Here is a 21,873-nt window from a genome sequence, read left to right on the forward strand (position 1 = left end):
TCTTTTGAATCGGGACGAGATTAGGACGGAACGAGGGTTTTTAAGAATACATCCCACTCGGAATTAATCCGGTTGGGACGGGACGAGATCGGGACGGGACGTGACAAATCCCACTTTCCTATGAAGTTAAATAAAAACCTATATTTTTACTTTTTCATTAACAAAGTAACATTTAATAATGAAATTTTAACAAAAAAATGCACATTATGTTCAAAATATTATAATTTACCATTATTATTTGAGTTGATAGAATTTTGGAGTTATTAAAAACATAAATTAGTTTTATTTTCATACAAATATATAAGAATTTTTAGTTTTCATTAAAGGTGGGACATGACGGGACGAAGCGGGATAGAAATTATTCGTCTCATGTCTCATTCCACCATTATGAAACGGGACGGAATCAGGACGGGACGAACGTTTTTAGACCTTCGTCCCGTCCCGTCCTTATGAATTTCGGGACGAGATCGGGATTTCCGTTTTTTATGCCCACCCCTACTGTCCACCATGTTATTTGGGCATTTTGTTTGGGTCAGTACGTACCCACAAGATAGTCCACATTCCACAAGTATTATGGACTCTTGTTTGTTAAAATCGCTTCACACCTCAATTCTCATTTAAATCGGCCTGAAAGATTTGAACTCATTACCTCAACTTCAATGCTAAATAGTGTTAAAAAAATTCAATGATATATCAGTTAAGATTTGAAACACTTTAGGTTTCTTTCCATAAATTTCAAGTTTATGGGAAATTTATAAATTCTGGCCGCCGCAAGCCGGTAATTGAGCTCCGGCTGGCACAGTCGCACATACATGAGCACCGGGAGGGGGAAACACGGCCGACACCATCCGCGTGTCACCAGTCGCTAGGAATGGGCGACGTCCGTACTTTTGGTGCAGTGCGAACATCCACTCTCGATCCTCTGTGTGTGTGTGTGTGTATATATATATATATATATATATATATATTAGATCAAGAGGTGTGTAGAGGTTACTCCATGTACGTAATCAAGTAAATCGACCAACTTGGGGAGAATTTGATCGTCATTGTTCTTTATGGAACAAGTGATGACACAAGTGAATTATATATGTATATAACAGCTTAGAAGCAATTAGACCTTTTAGTTTCAAAGCTATTGCCTCACTCTTGAGATAGAATCAGAATTAAGATGATTGTGTACTGGCGAAAGTGAGTTAGAATTAAGTTTGATGATCGAAGCTTTGACCCCACTGACCAAAGTACTGATCGATGAAGTTAACAACACAGAAATCAGTAATGGATCATTCATTAATTGTAACTCACCACGTACATACCACTAGCTAGCTAGGTTCATTCAAAAGACAAAATGGTGGGAAAACAATTTTAAGTATCAAGTGGCATGCATGAGATGGAAGTTTGTAATTGCGATTGTTTGCTGCTGATGTTTACGATTCACCCTTACAACCAGAGGCGGATCTAGGAACTAAAATTAGTTTAGGCTAGTTTACTCCCTTAATTTGTTTCGTCAATATAATTTTGATATATTTTTTGGTTAAAATGGTATTTTAATACAATCACCTTATTAAACCCAATTTTAGAAGAAAAGTAATAATACTGTTAGAAAAGAGGTTCTCTCACACGAAAAACTAGAAAATGTGAAATATTTTATAAAAAAAGGAGTGAGAAAAGAAAAGAAAAATGAAAATGTAAAAGGTTGATACAAATCCATGGTAAGGTTTGAACCCAGGATATGGGGTTACCTGTGGAGAGACTAAACAAAAACTGACTTCTACAAGATTTTATTACTACTTGTGCAAAATATATATGCATTGAAAAAGACTACTTGGGGCTGCAGCCCATAATACTCTTCAAACAAATCCGCCCCTGCTTCCAACATCTTCGTACTAGTGATTAGAGAAATTATTATATATACCGGCTACATATCTCACGTGGTGTACCATCTTAAAGTTATTGTTCCATTTTTTACTGTGATTGTTCTTGATTGGTTCTTATATGTAAATATTTTTTTTTTCATTTTCACCGCGTGCATGTTAATTATACCGTGACATAATATGATTAGTTAGATACATCACATGACAGTGTCACGTAGTGTGGCAAGTATAGAGAACAATTACTCCCAGTGATTAAATCTAATCAGGATCCTTGCATCAAATGTAGGGGTGGGCATAAAAAACAGAAATCTCGATCCCGTCCCGAAATTCATAAGGACGGGACGGGACGGAGGTCTAAAAACGTTCGTCCCGTCCCGATCCCGTCCCGCTTCATAATAGTGGGATGGGACGTGAGACGAATAATTTCTATCCCGCTTCGTCCCACCTTTAATGAAAACTTAAAAATTCTTATATATTTGTATTAAAATGAAACTAATTTATGTTCTTAATAACTCCAAAATTATATCAACTCAAATAATAATGGTAAATTATAATATTTTGAACATAATATGCATTTTTTGGTTAAAATTTCATTATTGAATGTTACTTTGTTATGAAAAAAATAAAAATAGAGGTTTTTATTTAACTTCATAAGAAGGTGGAATTTGTCCCGTCCCGTCCCGACCGGGATTAATCCAGAGTGTGATGCATTCTTAAAAACCCTCGTCCCGTCCTGATTCCGTCCCGATTCAAAAGAGTGGGACAAGACGTGAGATGAGGCATGTTCCGTGCCCACCCCTTAATCAAATGTACTCATTTAAAATTTGAAATGGGATTACTTGGTATTATCTCAGAGGCATTTCCCCCTAAAATTTTCTTGTCATTTTCCCCCACTCAAAACATTTTCTGATTCTAAATACAATATATATTTAAAAATACCAAGAAATCCAATAAATTCACTGTTACACATTGATTTTTGAATTGTTAACTCTCAGCTCCATACTTTGTACTTACTTAATTAACAACGGTCACCAAAGCAAAGGCTCTTCCATCCTCTGGTAAAGCTTAGGGATATGAAAAGCAACAATGGCCAGAGATTTAATTAACAATGCAAAACCCTAATAGTGGGGTGACTGAGATACTGGTGCTTATAATAGTAGATGGCTTTATTCCGAAGCATATGGGCATTGCATGATTTTGAGAGCAAAGGGGAATCAAATGAAGCAGCTTTTTTCCCCATAAGGAGTTGAGTTTTGCACCATTATTGTGTAATTAGTGTGTTTACCTTATTGTGCGCTTTGCTTTGCCCCAGAAAAGTCTTTCCTTGGGGTTACAAAATACAAACTTGCAATGGTTACCAATTAGCCTAGTTTATGGTGTCACCTGCCTTCGCCATAAATTACTGTTGGCTTTGTGAAAACGAGCTCCAGTTAGCAGTATATATTGTAATTCCCGTCTATATATATTATAACACCTTTGACGGACAATTACAGAACTTAACTACAATAACTAGAGTAACAATTTCACTCTAAGCCCTAATCAGAGGATGTAGTTTAAATAGACACAAGTATGTACGTAAAGCCATATGCATTGAACAAGTAAAACGTCGATAATCGTTCACCGAGCATGGCACACTAAGATTGACCCCGTTTTTTTAGTAATTCAAATTGGAGATAAACTTGTCGATCAGGTGGTAGACGTTCGATCATGTTCATCAACGTGCTATTACACTACGAATATATAACTATTTGTAATATAGAACTATAGATATTAGATTGATCACTGTGATTGCACGGCTGATCATCAATCATCAAGTTAGTGAAACTGTAGACGTGTAGTCCTATTATTGGAAGGCTTACTTTCGTAACTGTGCAATTAATTAACGTAGCAACTTATTGTGCAAATTATGAATTAGTTAACTGTTTATAAACCAACACCTGTATGTATACAAGAGCCCCACATAACCCTAATCCAGAAGCACTTTTCTACAAAAGCCAAAGGAGCTCCTTTGGCCTTTCCAACCCCACCCTCCTCTCAGCTTTCATGCTCTGAAAGCACCCCCAGCTGAAACTCTGCAACTATATCCCCAAAAATCCCAGCAACAGCTTAGCTCCAATATCATGTCTACAACAATGGCCAAGCTCAAAAGCCAAAGAAAACCCACCAAGGTGACCAAGCCAACCCACCAAAAAATCAAGAAACAGAATCAAAACCAGAACCAGAATACCCAAAAGCCAGAGATCAAGCCAGCCTATTGGGCTGTTGTGAGAGGCTTACTGACTTGCAAACATCACCAAGCAGTTCAGCTACTACAAAAAGAAGGTAAACATCACCCACAGAAACAACAAAATGAGCAACTAGCAGCCATGGAAGAAATGAGCGCTGCCAAGAAGTGCAAGAAAATGAGATGCTCTGGCTCATTATGTAGCAACACAAAAATCACACACAGGCCTGAGCTAGGATCTCCAGAAGTCCACAAGAAAAGGGCTTCTTCAATGGGCTCCTCAAGCAGCACCAATGAAACTTCAAGCAGATCCATGAAGGCTCCTCTGCATGAGCTCAATGGAGTTGTCTCCACCTCTTCTTCTTCACTCTCTGCATCTTCAAACCTCTCCTCTGCTGGTGGGTCCTTCAGGACGATGCCTTTCAGAAGGTTCTCAGGCTGCTATGAGTGTAGAATGGTGGTTGACCCTGTTCTTGGTTTCGTTAGAGACCCTTCTGTCAGGGGAAGCATCTGCACATGTCCTGAATGTGGTGCCATTTTCATGAAAGCCGAAAACCTGGAACTACATCAAGCTGTAAGGCATGCAGGTACATATTTTTCAGCAATACTTGATTTTCATTTAAGGCTCAGTTTATAATAGTCAGCTTGCACTCGTAAAGCCATCGACTTTCAGTTAGTTTATCACCTTATCATTCTTCAATGCACGCCATTTAAATGCGCCTTTTACTCTACCTGCATCATCTTCATGACCCCGAAATTCTTAGTCTTTTTTGTTTTGTTTTTCATTATACAGTTTCAGAGCTAGGTCCAGAGGACACGAGCAAGAACATAGTGGAGATCATATTCCAATCCAGCTGGCTAAAGAAACAAGCTCCTATCTGCAAGATCGATCGCATCCTAAAAGTCCACAACACACAGAAAACCATCTCCAAATTCGAAGAGTACCGAGACTCCATCAAAGCCAAAGCCACCAAGCTCCAGCTTCCGAATAAGAAACACCCACGTTGCATTGCCGACGGCAATGAGCTTCTCCGGTTCCACTGCACCACCTTCGACTGCTCTTTGGGCCTCAACGGCTCCTCCAACCTCTGCAATTCCATCCCAAGCTGCAATGTCTGCAGCATAATCAAAAACGGCTTTAAAGTTGATCGGAGTGAGATGGCTGGAAGTAATTGGATTCTAACTACGGCGACAAGCGGGAGGGCCCATGACATGGCGGCAGTGGCGGTGGAGGACGGCCGGAGGGCGATGCTGGTGTGTCGAGTAATAGCTGGGAGAGTGAAGAAAAATGTGGATGGACAAGGTGGTGGTGGTGGGGTGGAAGAGTACGACTCGGTGGCCGGAGCTGTAGGGGTGTATTCGAATTTGGATGAGTTGTATGTGTTGAATCCCAAGGCTATTTTGCCTTGTTTTGTTGTCATATATGGAGGGTTTTAGGTTTCATGACTATGGTAATTAAGAACTAATTATTCTGTTTTGGGTACTGACTGATCGATCTGTCTGAAAATATCGTTGATTCGATCTCTTTTAAGATTTGGTATTTTCTGGGAAGTGAGCTATCACTATCAGCTTGTCTGATCGCCCCATGAGAAATTAAGATTGTAACTTGTCTTTTTGCTACCTGTAGTTGATGCAAGAAACAATAACAAAACTATGGTACTAATCACCTATTGATCTACATTAATTCATTCTTACAATAATCACGTGGCATGTGTCTCATTTATCTGGCTCGTCGACTAAGATTAGATCTGAATTGTTGTAATATGATTGTACGTACGTATATCTTACATCTATATCTCATCTGATTATGTTTTGAATATAGAGTGAGACATGCGACTGATTTCCATAATCGTTTTGAACAACGTCAAACTGCATGTAAATCCGTAGCTTAACATCCTCATATGGTGAAAGCTAGTGGTGGTTTTGGGTTCTTCTATGGCACATAGTTGCAGAAAAATAATACCTTTAAAATACTTAAAATTAAGATCTCATGCAATGAAACGTGAAACTATGTGGTTGATAATTGATTTATATTTCTGATCACACTCATGAGCAAAATTTCAAATTACATATCATACAACACGGTGTATCATATATAGATAATCAGTTGATCCTTTAAGTAATCTTAGTACTTTTCTGCACGTAAGATATGTTAGTGGATTCTTTTCAGTTAGTTTTTGTTGGGTGAAACATGAAGGTCAACGAAGAACCCCTAAACTTGTAGGTGAGATTTTGGAAGAGTTCAAATTCTTAGCTGGGTAAATGACAAACGAGTATTGCTGGACGACTTGCTAGTGTAATGTGAACCAATAATTTATCTTCATGAAAATTTGTGCAACGGAGAGTGCATTAATGACTCGATGAAACCAAGTGAAAATTTTGAGTATCGGAATTTGCATGTCCTAAGAACGAGAAACTCTCTGGCTCGATCTGTGATTTTTCCTTTCAAATACAAAGCTGTATTAGCCTATTAGGGAACTATTAGGGGCGGACATGCAGACCCGAAAATTGAAAAAAATTATATCCAAACCTAAATTGGATCAGAAAAAATCAAAAATTGAAAAAAAAACGAACTAAAAATAAAAAATCGAACCGAACCGTTTTCGGTTAGTTTTGGGTCCAGTCCCTCATAAACCGAATGAAATTAACCCGACCCAAATAACCTTAAGTCAACGGTCAACAACATTATTTGTTTACTTTTATTATTTAAAAAAAAGTAAAACTAAAGCCAACATAAACCTAATTGACTTAATCAATTTTACGGTCTCTCATCCTCTAAGACAAAAAAAACTTATGACTCTCTCTCTCTTTTTCTAAATCCTCACTCCTTAGTTTAGCGCTATATTAAAAGTTTACTTCATTCTGCAACACCAGTCCACATAGCTCCTCATTCCTCCATCGATCTTCATATCTCGTCGCTTCTCTTTGTACCGTGACTCTAAAAAATGAATTATCTAATCAATGATTTCATTAATGTTTCATATCCTTAGCGAATAAGTATCAATAACGGCTCACATGAGACGTGAAATAAGGCTTAGACAGACCAGCCGACCTATACGACGGACTTAGCGTGGTTTAATTACATGACAGAGAGTGTGAACATTTTTGTTCCTCTCTGATTTTAATGCATTAGAGTTTTTTTCGTACTTAAGCTAAATATGGATTGTGGAGATGTTAGAGTCAATTATGTATGAAATAATCAATTAGACCTTTTGTTTTTCATCTTTATGTTAAATTTTGTACTTTGAAATTCATGTCTAATATTATGTATTTTACATACGGGTAAAACCGGAAAAAAAAAACTGAACCACACTGAACTGTGCGGGTAAAGTCGAGTTGTGGGTCACATTCTCTAAAACGGAAAAACCGAACCGAACTAAACCAAATTTAAAATTTGGGTTGGATTATGGGTTTTGTCCAAAACCGAGTTGTAGTGATCCATGTCCACCCCTAGGCACTATGGTCAAGTTATGAGGGAAGAAGATGTTATATTTAACTATGTACGTAATATACCATAGATAAATTACCAGACTTAATTTACTTGTTGGAGAAATTATTATATGTACCATGTATATAGCTCACGTGGTGTACCCCACTAATGATATTAATCCATTTTTTTACTGTGTTTATTTCTGATTGGTTATACTCATATTCAAATAATATTTTTCATTTTTTACCGCGTGCATGCTTACCACACCATTAAGTAATATGATTAGCTGGATACATCATATAACAATGTCACGTGGTATCAGGGTACACAGAATAACCTAATTAATCAAGTCAGAGCTGGTTTGGCTTTTACATCAAACCAGAAGAAATGGACAAGCTTGCGCTTTCAAGGTCTTCGTTTGCACTAGCTATGCTAAACAAAGGGATACGAGGAACCTAAATTCATATAAAGAATGCTTGGTTCAAAAAGAGGAGACCGGTAGAAGTGAACACGAATTCTAGTGAAGATGCTCGATCAGTGAACCCAAAGGGTTGAAGAACCTTTGTTCATGAGTAGTTAACGACGTCCTTGGTGGTCCTCGATCTCCCTATCCTTTGTTGAACTATTTAAATGAGCAACGGGCTTCTTGGGTTTGCCCTTCCTAGCCACATTCTCACAAATCGGTTTGATGAATGTACGTTATAACAAAAAGTGAAAATTTTAAGAACCATACATCACAAAATGCTCCACTCTAAATTAAGGGTAATTTAGTTTTGTTAACTTCAAGATGGTAAATAATGTTTATAACTCTACCCAATATTTGTACATGTCGTCAACCTTCCGTTTTTTTAGAGTTTTCTCTCTATTTTGCAAGGGTAATAGTGTATTTTCCCTTCTCCGGCCAATTCATTGTGTGCACTGCGCAAGTATATCAAAATCTCTCCCAAACCAGAGAACATGGTGGAGACCATTTATCAGTCTCAAAATCCCTCCCAAGCCCAACTGAGTTGGGTTTCTTTGAATAATCTAATCCAACCAATTCAAGCACCACTCTGATTTCTTCTTGTCAACTGAAGCAGCTTGGCCTTTTTTAGACTTAATAGCTTCGGTCTATTGCATAGAGAAACCAGATCAATTCCGCTCCCCAAATCATTCTTGAAATAATCAATATACCTCGACTCCAACTCATAGAAGTTGTTCACCACAACCCTGAAACTCTTGTCTTTTGATAGGAGCATTTTTATGCGACATTCTTATTATTTAATCATATGTTTTTCTTTGTTATTGTTATTATTTCCTTGTAATTTATTTAGTTTTGTATTTATTTGATAATCTTGAGCAAACTAAGGAAAAAAGGTTAAAAGAAGGAAATTGCATGGATTTCTGATTCAATGAGGATTCTCGATGAATTATGACTTTTCTTTCAAGCAAGGAGTTAGAGATTAACAAGGATACGAATTGAAAAGTCATTCAGCACTTAAAAAGGCCAGAGAGACGTCAAGAAGGGAAGAGAACGCACAAGAGGAAAAGAGCCTTAAAAACAACTCAAGGAGAAGAAGTAAAGTTCAGAGCCCATAAGCGATCGATCATCAACCCTAAACAATCGATCGTTTGCCCTGTTTTTCCATCTTTTTAATTCTTTCTTCATTCCAAAATTCATGTTTTTCTTTCGTGTGTTTTCAAAGATGATGAGTAGCTAATTTTTTTTATAGGTAAGGGCTGCTTTAAGCCCTAGACATGGTGTAGCTATGATGTTGGCGTTTATATAATATGTTCTATGGATTTCAGATATTTATTGGATTATTGTTCTATTCATTGATCAACTTCGTATGTTTATTGATGGCGCGCAAAATTAGTATGCATGCTAGGTTATAAAGCTATGAGTATCTTGTATGATCATCATGTCTATTTGCATTCTAGAGTAGCAAGTGAATGACTTGAGCCCCATTCATATAATCCAATGTCTAGGTTGATTAGGAAAACACCAATACCGACATTGTCTACCTTTATTCATAATCCTTAAGACCTTAATGACTTCTAGGTGAGAGATGTGCGAGAACATCACTCTATGTTCCATTATAGATGCTAAGTTAAGTTGAAAACATCATTCTCTTAATATACCAAATAAGAAGGGTTGATAGGTTAAGTTTAACACACCATTGGCTTAACTTGAGTAAGGATATCCGAATGAATTGAACATATTCGTAAACACATCATAGATGTAATCATTGTCTAGTGGTGAGAAGGGGTTCATAGCTAGTTTTTATTGTTTGATTTCTAAAACCAAAACTTTCAATTTAGTTTTCCTGTTTTTATTCTTCTGTTTACTGTTTTGTCGATTTTTTGTAGTATAGTAATTCAACTCTGATTATCCCCAAATTTTGTGTGTGTCTTTGTTAGTGTGTCTAGTATCTCCAGTTTTAATTTCATGAGTTTTGGTTGAGTCTAAGTATAGTTTCTGATTTCGTATTTGTCTAGTGTATCTTCTGAGTTTAGAGTATGTTTTGCTATTGTTGAAGTTACAATCCTCTGCGGGAGACCCTACTTTCCTATAATACTATCGATTATCAAGTGTGATTGCAAGGTTAATTTATAAGCTGATTTTATGCTTATCATCTTCCAATTTACCATTGTTTCTAGCGAAAATGGGGAGTTGGGACATTGTCGGTTCGACCCGATCGGGAAGAATCGGGAACAAGGATAGCTTTAAATCAGAACCCACTTTCTCATACGGCCCAAATTGATTGACTTTCTGCATAGCACAACGAGAGAATTAAGAACCCATTCATGTTGAAGACAATTCTTGAGATTCAGAGGAAGTCGATGACGTCAGAAGCCCACATGTGGATGATGTCGATAACGTCGAAAGGGTCTTGGGAGAGGTTGTTGGAAGGCAAAGATATCAGCAAAGGGGACAAAGCACATGGAGGTGACGGGTGGGACGACGTTGTTTGGGAGGTCGAGGGCTTGGATGGTGATGCGACGGTTGAGGGTTTAGTCGCGGTGGATGGAGTTGCAGAAGCGGACGTGAGAGAGGTGAAAAAGATAGTGGACACAATTACCCTTGAAAAATAGATGGAAAATTATGAAACAAATGGAGGGATTAACGGTATGTATAAGTATTGAGTCAAAATCTATATATCGTGTACCGTTTTGAAGTTAAAGAAAACTTAATTACATTTAATTTAGAGTGGGGCACTTGTATGGTGTGTTCTATTCATTTATTTGATCACGATTGCATGATCAAAACTTTAAAAATTACATAAATGCTTTATAATGGGAGATTCATAAGATAAATTATTGATTTTGCATTACAATGAATTTCGGATCTTGGGACATGATTTACGCAACTCTAAGCTTCTAGTAGTTCTCTAATGAACGGAGAAGCTACCATATCCAAGACATGGGCCCTCGAATATTGTGGCATTGCATGTTTTCTGGTCTAGGCACCAGCAAGGCATGCAAATGATGCAATTGGTAACAATAAGAATGGAAGGTTGAGCACTTGAGCATGGCTTTTTTTTTGGTTTCCCAAAAAATCCCTCGTCCTTTGGGAGAGAACTATATCTTTGAGCCGCACTGAACCGCCGGGTTATGGCAGAGAAGCTCTCTCAACACTGTAGGTACCCCGTAGTTTTACTAATTTCTTGACTCTTTTTTTTACTCATTTTTCCCTGTCATTTGGATTTATCGTCATGGTTTATTACTATGTAGCACAGACACGTGATATGGGCAGCATATTGTGTGTCCGACACGGACACAGACACGCTTGGACACGCGTGGACACGCGAATTGACTTTAGACACGACCCGGGCACGTGAGTATCTGAATTGGACACGCGAGTATCCGAATCGGACACGCACCAACTCATAATAAAAGTGAAAGTGCTTATGATGAGATTCGAACCTTGGTTATCCAAGGCACTCAACAACTCCTCTACCATTCCAACAGATTCAATTTTTGTTATATTTATGCACACTTTAATATATATATATAAGGAGAGAAACTCGTGATAAAAATAAAAATGATTGTGGTGAGATTCGAACCTTGGTTATCCAAAGTACTTATCAAGTCCTTAGTCATTCAAACAAGTTATGTTTTCATCATTTTAATGCACACTTTGACATATATATATATACATCTAAAATTCTAAATACTTTCAAATTTATAAATTAATTTGTTAAATATATATATATATATATATATTAAAATAATATTTAATTAACGTGTCCACCACGTGTCCGTGTCAAAAAAATTATATATGCCGTATCTATGTATCGAATCGTGTCCAATACAGACATTCGTGTCCGTGACCGTGCTATTTAGGTTTATTACAGAAGTTCCAACAAATTATGTAATGATGTAAGCCAAAACAGTAAAACGTGTGCCCTAAATTGTCTTGATCGATGATTTCATTCTTTTATAATTATAAGTCGAATTGATCTCCGACCTATAACTTTTTCATTTTTAAACGTTTTACTTTCAATACTATCAAAGGGTTTGTTCTTGATCTTGTGGATACATTGTTTGTAATGATCAAAACTTGAGAGCTGAGAGCATTTAATCACTAGCAAATCGGTTAATTAATCTCATCTAGTCATTTAAAACGCGAAGTTCTTGTGTCAAAAAGTCTAAGAAGGCAACCACATCAAACCTTGGGTCCAGGACATCATCACTCTCTCCGTGTTCTTGGGATGAGCCAATTTTGGGCCCAAGAAGGAATGCCACTAAAATTATGGCTTATACTCTAATGATCCTTTTGTTGGTAAAAGCCTAATTTCACAGAACTGATCAATTAAGGTGTTTAGTGTTTACTCACCACCCAATTCGACGGAAACATTGTGTTTGATGATGAGAATTTAAGGACGATTTTTACATGATTGTTCAAAAATTATGCCTCGTTTGATTGTATGTTTCGTTTATTATGAAAACCGTATACAAACGTTAGAAGCTTTGCTGTTATAATCCTTTCATGATTCTAGTTCTAATAGTCAGGAACAATAAACCTCATCTCAGGTTCAAAGTCCTTGTAATCTTGTATAACAGAAGTTCTAGAATGCAATCATGGAGAAGAGACTAGTTAATATACGCCGAAGCCTTATGCACAAGAGACAACATCATAACCTTTGCCATGTTCTTGGGATGAGCCAAATTTGGCGCCAAAAAGAAAAAGACCAGCTCAAGTAGGTAACTTTGTTTGTGAACTTTCTTGCATTACTTTAGGTTCTGAATCACTATTGATAACAGCGAAAAACTGAAAAAGAACGAATGGACCAGAGGCATGCTTGACGCTCAGGCTCTCACTTTATACAGAGAAAGAGGTGACATGGTCACCGGAAATGATTGAAGAAGAAAGCAACGTGGCAATGACAAAGAATTCTGTATCAGTATCAGAGCCAGAAGAGACCCAACAGCAAAGACATGTAATTACAGTGAAGTTGTGGGGTGCCTGAAACTGATGGAAGCCGCACCATATTTCCCATTGTGTCGGGTCAGGCTCAAGTGGGTTGGACCCGCTGGACCATTTTGCAGGTTCAAGTACCAGGGCCATCATGTCTATCCATCATGAACCTTCCTGCATATAATAGCAGTCACTTGTAGTTAACCTTGTCAAGGCCTCAAGGACAACCTTCAATATGCACTTCTTTATTGCTATGTGATCCTTAAAACTTATATTGTTAGATAAAAAAAGATTAAACAGAATGACAAGTTTCTATGTATGGAATTGTTCTCTAGTATTTTCAGAACTTGTGCATTAGACAAGTGTTTGAACTACATGGGATCATGAGTGCCATACTGCCATTGCCGCACCAGCCTCTATCAAAATTACTCTTGGTTAAGAACTAAAGAGATTAGAAATGAATGAGTAATGATGAGCACGGTAAAAGATAATTTATATGTGGGCACACCAGACTTGATTGGCAAGGCTCTTTTGAGTTTTGACTTCATTTCCAAGTAACCGGAGATCATTGCTCAGCACAACAACTGGTCCATATCCTGATCTTACACCAGGCACCTTGCTCTGCTACTGATTGTCGCATCATACCACAGATGTTATCAGTATGGGAAGCTAAATCTGAGATTCACACAAATGCATCATCAGTTCTTCTAATTCTCAAATCGAGCACGCATGCAGAAGTTGTAGGAAAAGATTACTAAAACTACAGGAGTCTAGGCTAACCTTCAAAGAGATGCTACAGAGGCATGCTGGGTCTACAGGGCAGGTCAGTCTACAGTGTATTTTCAGTCCTCGGTTCTTCAAACTTCACCCTTCCTCTTTAACATATGTCCCAGCCTCCCAGATATGTTCTTCTCTCTTCACTGCAGATACCCTTGGGAAAGAAACTCTTTTCAATCATCAACTTAGTCACACATACATAAAACATTTAATCCATTATAAACAACAGAAGAAGAGAACACAAACATAAGGTACCAAACATTATGGCATAAATGAGCAAAGACAAAATAATAACAAGATGGTGGATTATCATATATTCACTTAAGGTGATGTGTTCATATATATCAACGCGGTGCATAACTGTGATGAAGTGACATATTTCCAGTATTAAAAATGTAATCAAGTATTAACATATCAGGTAACAAAAACAACTTACGTGAGAATAGGAGGATCTGTCATTTCTGAATTTAGCATCATAGCAAGGCTAATTGACTAATAGGAAACTAAGCTATATTTGTGAGCAAAGATAAAGATCATGCACCAGCATCTTTCTTAGCATGCATGCATCTAGATCATGCAGTTAGCTTAAGAACCTGCATGTAAAGAATAAACTTAAATGAATAAAATTAAAGAAGTGGTAGGAAGCACAATACTAAGCTAAATTGAGTGTGTTTAGTCTGTCTGCTATTGCTACACTTTGAATATTTAAAAATTACTTGGATGACCTGATCGACTAGATTCATATTCCAATCATATTTCAACCTCAACAAAGACATAAAAAATCAGTCTGGGTTATAATTTGACATACCATAAGACAAATACATCTCCTTGAACTCAGCCACCAATGGGTCATTCTCTGATCTTTGCAAGCTATTCAGTACAATGATCCAGCCCTTAAACTCATGTAAGGACTTGATTTAGCACATGTAGCAGCTGCAGTATACTGAACAGGAAGAACTACATCCTGCACCAAGTGATTTAGTGTAATGACTTGATTTTAGCACATGTAGTAGCTTTGATATACTGAACAGGAAGAACTACATCCTGCACCAAGCAATTTACCATCGCACTCTTTCTTATCTTGAGATCTCAATCCAGCTCTTTCCTTCTGTTTTTGCACCCACTTGCCTGACAGCTGTTCTAACTTTGCTTAAATCGACCCACATTCCTAATTCTGCGTAAACATTTGAAAGTGTCACATATGTGGAAGGATCTTCTGGTGAAGTTGCTAGCAGGTGATCAGAAACGACATTTACTAGTTCAGTATTATTATGAGTTCCACAGGCTCCAAGCAATGATCTCCATATGACTTGGTTGGGCTCAAATGGCGACTTAGCAATGAAATCTAAAGTCTCTCTAAAACATCCAGCTTGACCGAGGATGTCAACCATGCAATAATAATGATCTAAACGGGGTTTCAGTCCATGTTTGTTTTTCATTGATTCAAAGATGGTCCTTGCCTTTTCAACATAACCAGCATACCTCCATGCAGAAAGAACCCCTAGGTATGTAATTTCGTTTGGCTTCAACCCTGATTCTGTCATCTTATCGAAAAGTTTAATTGCTTCATCTGCTCTTCCATTTTGCCCATCCAACAATTATTCCAGTCCAACAGACAGTGTCTCTGTCTGCCGCAGATTCAAACATAGCCAAACCATTCTCAATATCACCACATTTTGAGTACATATCAACCAGTGATGTCTTTACAACCCCCTCGGTTTCATATCCACTCTTAACACAGAAAGCATGAACCTGTTTCCCACTTCCAAGAGATGTTAAACTGGAGCAAACTTTCAGAACATGTGAAATGACAAAATGATCTACTACTACACCCAAATGCACCATATCCCTAAACAGTGAAAAAGCTAACCAGCTCAGTCCCAATTTAGCACACCCTATGATCAAACCAGACCATGCTACAGTATCTTTCATTGGAAGCCTGTGAAACAGCCCCAATGCATCCTTAATATTTCCCACTCTTGTGTAGAGGTCTGTAAGAATGCTTCCAACAACATAATCCAGCTCATATCCTGCAGTGCAAACCAAACCATGCAATTGACGCCCGAGTCTCAAGTTAAGCAAGTTAAAGCAGGCCTTTAAAGCACCACTGTAAGTGTAACAATCCAGCTGTGCACCTGAGCAATGGACTTTTGAAACCAAGTCCAAAGCTGCATGATTATGTTTGTTATTGACACAACCAGAAAGCATGGAGTTCCAAAGAGCCAAATTAACAAAACCACTGCACCTTAAGTGCTGATCAAAACAACTTTACAGCTTCAACCAACTGATTGAAGTTCGAATACATATCAATCAGCGCCGACAAAACAAAACTATCAGACTCAAAACCATACTTCACAGCATAACAATGTATCTGCTTCCCAGAGGCTAACAAACCATACCAAGCACAGCTCTTAAAAGCACACGGAATAGTATAACAATCAAGCATGAACCCTTCCCTATGCATCAAACTCACAAACTCCAACGCATGCCGGCTCCCATTACTCACAAAACCAGCAATAACACTATTCCAAGACGCGGCATTCGGCTCTCTCATCCTCCTCAACATCCCCACAGCCTCATTCATCAAACCAGCCTTACAATACCCCGAAATCATCATGTTCCACGACACCCAGTTCCTCTCCAACATCCCCTCAAAAACACTCTGGCATCACCCAAGCTCCCACATTTCCAAAAGGGTACATATCCAAAAGGGTGTTCATCAAAACCGTATCAAACTCCAACCCATCTCCACGTACCATGTCATGAACCTCTCTCCCCAATCCAACCTCACCCACTTCACCACAAGCCTTCAACACCGCCGAGTACATAAACCCATTGGGCCTCTCCAAGCCCCACTCCACCATGTACCTATACAGCCCCACAGCCTTCCCAGCTCTCCCACATTTCGTATAAGCAGACACCATCGTCATCCACGTGACTATATTTCTGTGGGGCATTTCGTCGAACAGCTTCTGTGCATCGTTAATGAAACGAGGAGATTAGATTGCTGGAGAGGAAAACATCGGCGAGGATGCCGAGTTTGATGAGCTGGGAGTGGAGCGCCTCGCCGCGGTGGAAGGCGTGGGTGCGGCGGCAGTGGCCGAGAGCTATGGCGATGCGGTTGAAGTACATGACTGAGAGGAAGGAGGGGATAGGGGGGCGTGCATTGCCGCGGACACAGACTGGGGAAGACCACACGAAGATTAGTCCCCAACGCATTGCATTACATCAACTTTGGTGCTCCAGTTTATGTTTTTCTTGCACTAGTGAGTGACTGTGTCAAAAGATGTGAGTTTCTTACACTCGGGTTTTGATCGCGGTATCTCACAGGCTCATTCGGCACATTAATGTCTCGAAAGGATTAAGAAAGAGTGTGCATATGGTTTCTTTTTTTTATCGAGTGGAAATAACATTTCTCAAAGGCTTATTTGGCACATTAATGTCTCAAAGGATTAAAAAAAGAATGTTCATATGACTTTTTTGTTTATCGAGTATAAATGAAATGAGTAAAGAGTACATCAATGAGTATATAGTGATCGACGAACTTTCTTTGCTGAAATAGTGTTTTGTTACACGTTATGCTTTTTACTAACTATTTTGTGAAGAAACTAGTTACAGATGGATTGTATTTGGCTAAAAATGTGTACCTTCATTTCGTTTTTGGGTCTTTACTGCAGTATTTGCGGTCTAGGTTTTCCCCTCCTAACTTGGTAACAATGATGTACTAAGTGTGATCCAGGAATGTGAATGATCCCCTTCTCATTTGTTAGAAGCCACACCATTGCCATTCAAAAATCGTTTCCAAGATACAGCGGCAAAACATGTATCAAGAATTCACTATGTACTAAGTGCATAGTAGGCTTAAAAAAAGAAGAACTAATCAGCAAACGAATTTGGCAACCCCCTACCAAATCTGACTTAGTGGGCATGCGTTAACCAGCCGAAAGCTTACATGGTCCGCAGGCTCCAAGTATTCATCTATGTACTGAATGTTGAGCAAGTTCCCCCGACTTTGCCAGAGGCAGCTCAAACTTTCAGCTATAACAGATCTACCACGTAGAAGGGACTACGAATATATCAAATATGGAATCCCTTTTTCAACCAAAACTGGAAAACCTGCATCTCCTCAACAACCGTGCGGACTATCTACATTTCTCCACAGGCCACTGAGGATTAAGAGTATAGGGTCTTCATAATCCACTGATGAAAAGAGCCAAGACCCCGTGTAATGTGAAGCATATGATTGACAATCGTACACTGAAGAGTAGGATTTGTTTGTTCCTCTCACAGCTTTATCAAGAAACTCGAGAGTGAAGATGAGACAATCTGAGTGTTATTGTGTCTCTGTAGACACCTACATTCTGGCAAAGGGTAAGTGTACACTGAAGACTTTCGTGCAAATTTTTTCACTCTCGGTATAATCATTCCCTTGCGGTCACTTTCACTGAGCATTGTTTGCATCTCAATTCTGAAATCTGTCCAGCTGCAAAACCAATGTTCACACAATTAGTATAACATCTTAAGCTTAGCACAGAATTTTCACTTAAAAAGGGCATTGCAAACAGAAACCACTTTATATTGATTGCTGAGGCAAAATACCTGATACCCATCTCCTGCAACAGAACAACAAGCTTGCGCTTATCAGGCACAATAGTTTTGGAATGTCCACCATGGATGAATCTCCGGTGACCCATTAGGAAATGTGGGAAGTTCCCACCTTGGGTTGTTACAAAAACTTCACTATACAAACATACTGTATAGTCCAAAGCTGCCAATCTTGAAGAATATCCCTGGAAATGAGATGACAGGAATAAGATCAAGGATGTGGAAGAGGGACAACCTCAATAGCTTTGATATTTGATCAGCTTGTTTTCTACAGATTTCACATGTTACCAAATTGACCTCTCGGATATGAAAAAATAAAATAAAGAGTTACAGTATAAGAACCGGCCTTTAGGACAGAATATTTCAAAGTAAAATTTTCCCAATTCATACTCCAAGGAGCACTTTGTGGAAAACATATTAAGAGATACCTTGAATGGTGCAAGCTCATCTGCCGTTGCAAGAGACTCTTTAGTGTGCAGATAGGGAAACATCTTCAGCAAAGGGGCTAAATGCTTCTCTTCCCGATATATTTTCCCCGAGGCTAAATATATTGATGTAGTATTATCAAATCCCATACCTCTTAGCATCATTCCAACCTGCATTGACCAGATAATTTTGGTAATGGCGTTGGCATAATAATAAGCAGAAATTAATTTATCTTCTACTAGTGTGTTATGAATAAGAAGCTAGAGGATACATGCAGCATTATGAGCTATGCACAGCTGAAATGATAATTTTATGCACAGCTGAAATGATAATTTAAGGGACCATCTTCCCCTTCAGAAAGCATTTGAATCATACAGAAGAAAAATTGTATAGTCAAAGTTTTAAATGTTCATATCAGCAGAAAAATTAAAAATGCATAATAAGCAATAGTAGTGATGTATATGTATATTAGAGCACCTCCAAGGGGGTGAGTGGACATTTTCCATTAATCCTATTAAGACCGGGCAGAGTTACACGGCCTTTACTTTTGAACTTGTTTCCCCACCCTCTTTGCCGTACTAGATTCATTTCCACTTTTTCAGCCTCTCCTCCATCATACAAACAGCATGAGAATGCTACCATGTCCTGCAGGATGAAGAGAGACGGTTGAAATTATGATACACTTTCTTGACCATTACAGATAAGACCAACCTAAAGTTAACAGTCTGGAACTAAGCTTTATTACCTCCTCAAAACGGAGGTGGATTGAAACATACTTTCCACCACTCCTTGAACTCATCTCTGTCATTCGTTTGACTAGTTTCTTTGCCAAATTTGATATGGAAGAAGAGAATTGCAATGCTTCATAATTAGAAAGGCATCTTAGATACTGAATAGGTGCAGGGACACTCATCGATAATCTATTAGCAAATGGAGCAATCCGTACTACCCTGAGAACCAAATAAGCAAAAAAAGACAACCTAGAAGTCAGTTCGGAGAGACACTAAGATTAAACACATTCACATCAATAGAGTATCAAAGGCTGAACAAAGTTATTGCTTGTAGATTGTTTAACAACGTGCTTGGTTTCTACAGCTCAATGAGAATACCAATAGTACCGGGAAAATAAAATAAAAAACAGTTCACTACATACCCCTCGCTCTGCAGAACAGGATAAACTTCTCCTGTGTAATACCTTACAGGAGCCAAAGCTTCAACACGAATATTCGGTATGTTACTGATGTTGTGATCATATCTCTCCAGCAGTACCTCAGGTAGTTCTTTAACCACTTTAACATAACCCTCAAGGGTAGCTATGAAATGCTCTTCATCATATATATCGCTAAACATACTGCAAAAGAATATAAATAATTGTTAGCTATATAACCTGATGTGCTAATCCCCATTCTGTAGTAAAATTATTCAAAGCAAGACCATCATTATCCTCAAAATGAGTTTTGCTAAATATTATTCGCATAAATTGCTGATTTTCTCATTTAAACAATAATATTTTTAAGTTATAGGAATTCACAATTGAACAATACATATACTTTTACCTTTGATCTCTCCAAACACTATTGAATTCAAAGCGAGGAATAACTAGAATTGCATTTAAGAGTCCAGCAAGAGCCACAGCATTGCAAATCTGTAAAAAAGCAGATTTAGTAACAAGAACAAATCCTGCAAGGGATACCTAATTACTAATTGTTACAATGGATGCCAAGCAGCCTTAATTATAAAAGTAAGCAAAGAATGAAAGAAATCTGAAGTAAATAGAAACAAATAAAGAACTGGCTAGAATCATCATACCGCAGAGCGTTGTTGGTTAAGACCACCATTAACCTCCACCATCAAGTACCCGCTAGGGGCAGCGTTCTCTGACATTCAGCTTATAATATTAGTACAATGTACATAAAAACAATTACAGACTCAATTGTATCTCAAACATTTGTATAAACATCACAAATTCGCTTCATAAACGTAGCCAATATTGTGGACGAAAAAGATTCATAACCTCTAATTCCTAAAGTTTCAATCTTTAAACATCCCATGATTCAATTCCTAAAATTTGTCTATAGTGTAGCAGCCATCTTATGAAGCTTTTTGTCTCACCAAAAAAAAAAGAAGCTTTTTGTTGATTTATACATACCAGGCTGTGGTCCTGCAGTTGAATGCGGACAAGGCTTCTGTTCGTTCAGCTTCCTTCTGTATCTCCACACAGAAGACAACTTCACAAGCGAAGAAACAACCGATCTTCCGGGTTAGTTGAAGCAATTTTACACATTATCAATGACTAACGAAACACAATTCTGAGATCCTCACTAGTTTGAACCTCGTAATTCAAATGTACATGAAGTTTCAACTTTAAATTAGAGTACTTGATCCGAATCTTAGACCAGTGATGGTCTGAAAGGTAAAGATTTTAGCTTTTTGATCAGCAAAACTGCAAGAGGGCCAAAATTTTTGTCTTTTTATTTCTTGTCTTCTTTCTCTCCCACCTTCCAAATTAAATACCTGAACTTGAAGTATTTTTACTTCCTTTCCTTTTCAAGCATTTTCCCCAGAACCAAACCCTCAGCAACAGAAAACCAAATATATTTCAAAAAAGAAAAAGAATCAAAAGAAGAAGCAAAACCTCGATCGGAGTGGAGTTGTCGGCCTGAATCTGAGGCCAGAGCAGCTGAAACATCTCGTGGCTCCGGTAAACCGAACCGGGGTGAGGTGTATGGCCCACCAGAGAGCAGAATGGCCCCACTCCGACACACATGACAAGACCAGAGACATACAGCAGGGGCAGAACCACGAGCAGCCGCACGAACCGGCGGAGGACCAGGAAGCCGGCGACGACCGACATGGGTTTCGACCGGAGCTTCCGGCGGTGGTGAGAGATTAATGAGCTAGAGTTGCGGCGAGGTGACGGTGGGGGGCTGGGAGAGTTGCTGCTGCTGCTCTCGCTGCCGCAGCCACCGCCATTGCCGCCGTTGTAATGGTGGTGGGGCTTGGCTTTGGGAGCCATGTGAAGTAAGACTTTGTGAGTGAGCAACAGAACAAGTATGTCTGTGAAGTTAGTAACTTAGAGAGAGAGAGAGTAGTAGCAGTATTAGAAGTAGTAGTAGTAGTGGTGTGTGTGTGATGAGCT

The 21,873-nt window shown here is 38.5% G+C and overlaps 3 protein-coding genes across 3 annotated transcripts; 1 reads left to right on the top strand and 2 right to left on the bottom strand.

Annotated features, from left to right (window-relative positions):
- The first annotated feature begins 4,003 nt into the window (after window positions 1-4,003).
- LOC126784186 (uncharacterized) lies at window positions 4,004-5,572 on the top strand. Its single transcript, XM_050509668.1, has 2 exons — window positions 4,004-4,682; window positions 4,889-5,572. The coding sequence occupies exons 1-2, from the start codon at window positions 4,004-4,006 to the stop codon at window positions 5,530-5,532; spliced, it is 1,323 nt and encodes a 440-aa protein (XP_050365625.1). The 3' UTR covers window positions 5,533-5,572.
- A 7,943-nt stretch (window positions 5,573-13,515) lies between these two features.
- Window positions 13,516-16,907, bottom strand: LOC126783763 (pentatricopeptide repeat-containing protein At4g08210). Its single transcript, XM_050509291.1, is given in 8 exon segments — window positions 13,516-13,601; window positions 13,707-13,857; window positions 14,140-14,296; window positions 14,512-15,293; window positions 15,295-15,963; window positions 15,965-16,395; window positions 16,397-16,697; window positions 16,699-16,907. Coding segments are annotated over 5 exon segments (2,052 nt in total). The 5' UTR covers window positions 16,836-16,907; the 3' UTR covers window positions 13,516-13,601; window positions 13,707-13,857; window positions 14,140-14,296; window positions 14,512-14,779.
- Window positions 16,908-17,585: 678 nt separating this feature from the next.
- LOC126782268 (O-fucosyltransferase 10-like) lies at window positions 17,586-21,870 on the bottom strand. Its single transcript, XM_050507482.1, has 10 exons — window positions 21,370-21,870; window positions 20,884-20,962; window positions 20,544-20,611; window positions 20,291-20,379; window positions 19,888-20,085; window positions 19,480-19,684; window positions 19,212-19,379; window positions 18,737-18,904; window positions 18,303-18,493; window positions 17,586-18,186 (listed from the first exon to the last, which is right to left on the bottom strand). Exons 1-10 carry the CDS (start codon window positions 21,748-21,750, stop codon window positions 17,988-17,990), a joined length of 1,746 nt encoding a protein of 581 aa, XP_050363439.1. The 5' UTR covers window positions 21,751-21,870; the 3' UTR covers window positions 17,586-17,987.
- Between the last annotated feature and the right edge of the window lie 3 nt (window positions 21,871-21,873).

Source organism: Argentina anserina, chromosome 2 (genome assembly GCF_933775445.1).
Source record: "Argentina anserina chromosome 2, drPotAnse1.1, whole genome shotgun sequence".
NCBI classification, from domain to species: Eukaryota; Viridiplantae; Streptophyta; class Magnoliopsida; order Rosales; family Rosaceae; genus Argentina; species Argentina anserina.

What these genes read in the sequence shown, in the direction of transcription:
- LOC126784186 (XM_050509668.1), top strand. Translation starts at nt 4,004, where the DNA reads ATGGCCAAGCTCAAAAGCCAAAGAAAACCCACCAAGGTGACCAAGCCA. An exon ending in TCAAGCTGTAAGGCATGCAG is followed by an intron (nt 4,683 to 4,888) that starts GTACATATTTTT and finishes TTCATTATACAG; the next exon opens with TTTCAGAGCTAGGTCCAGAG.
- LOC126782268 (XM_050507482.1), bottom strand. Translation starts at nt 21,750, where the DNA reads ATGGCTCCCAAAGCCAAGCCCCACCACCATTACAACGGCGGCAATGGC. An exon ending in AGTGTTTGGAGAGATCAAAG is followed by an intron (nt 20,086 to 20,290) that starts GTAAAAGTATAT and finishes ATTCTTTTGCAG; the next exon opens with TATGTTTAGCGATATATATG. An exon ending in GTCCACTCACCCCCTTGGAG is followed by an intron (nt 18,905 to 19,211) that starts GTGCTCTAATAT and finishes TGGTCAATGCAG; the next exon opens with GTTGGAATGATGCTAAGAGG.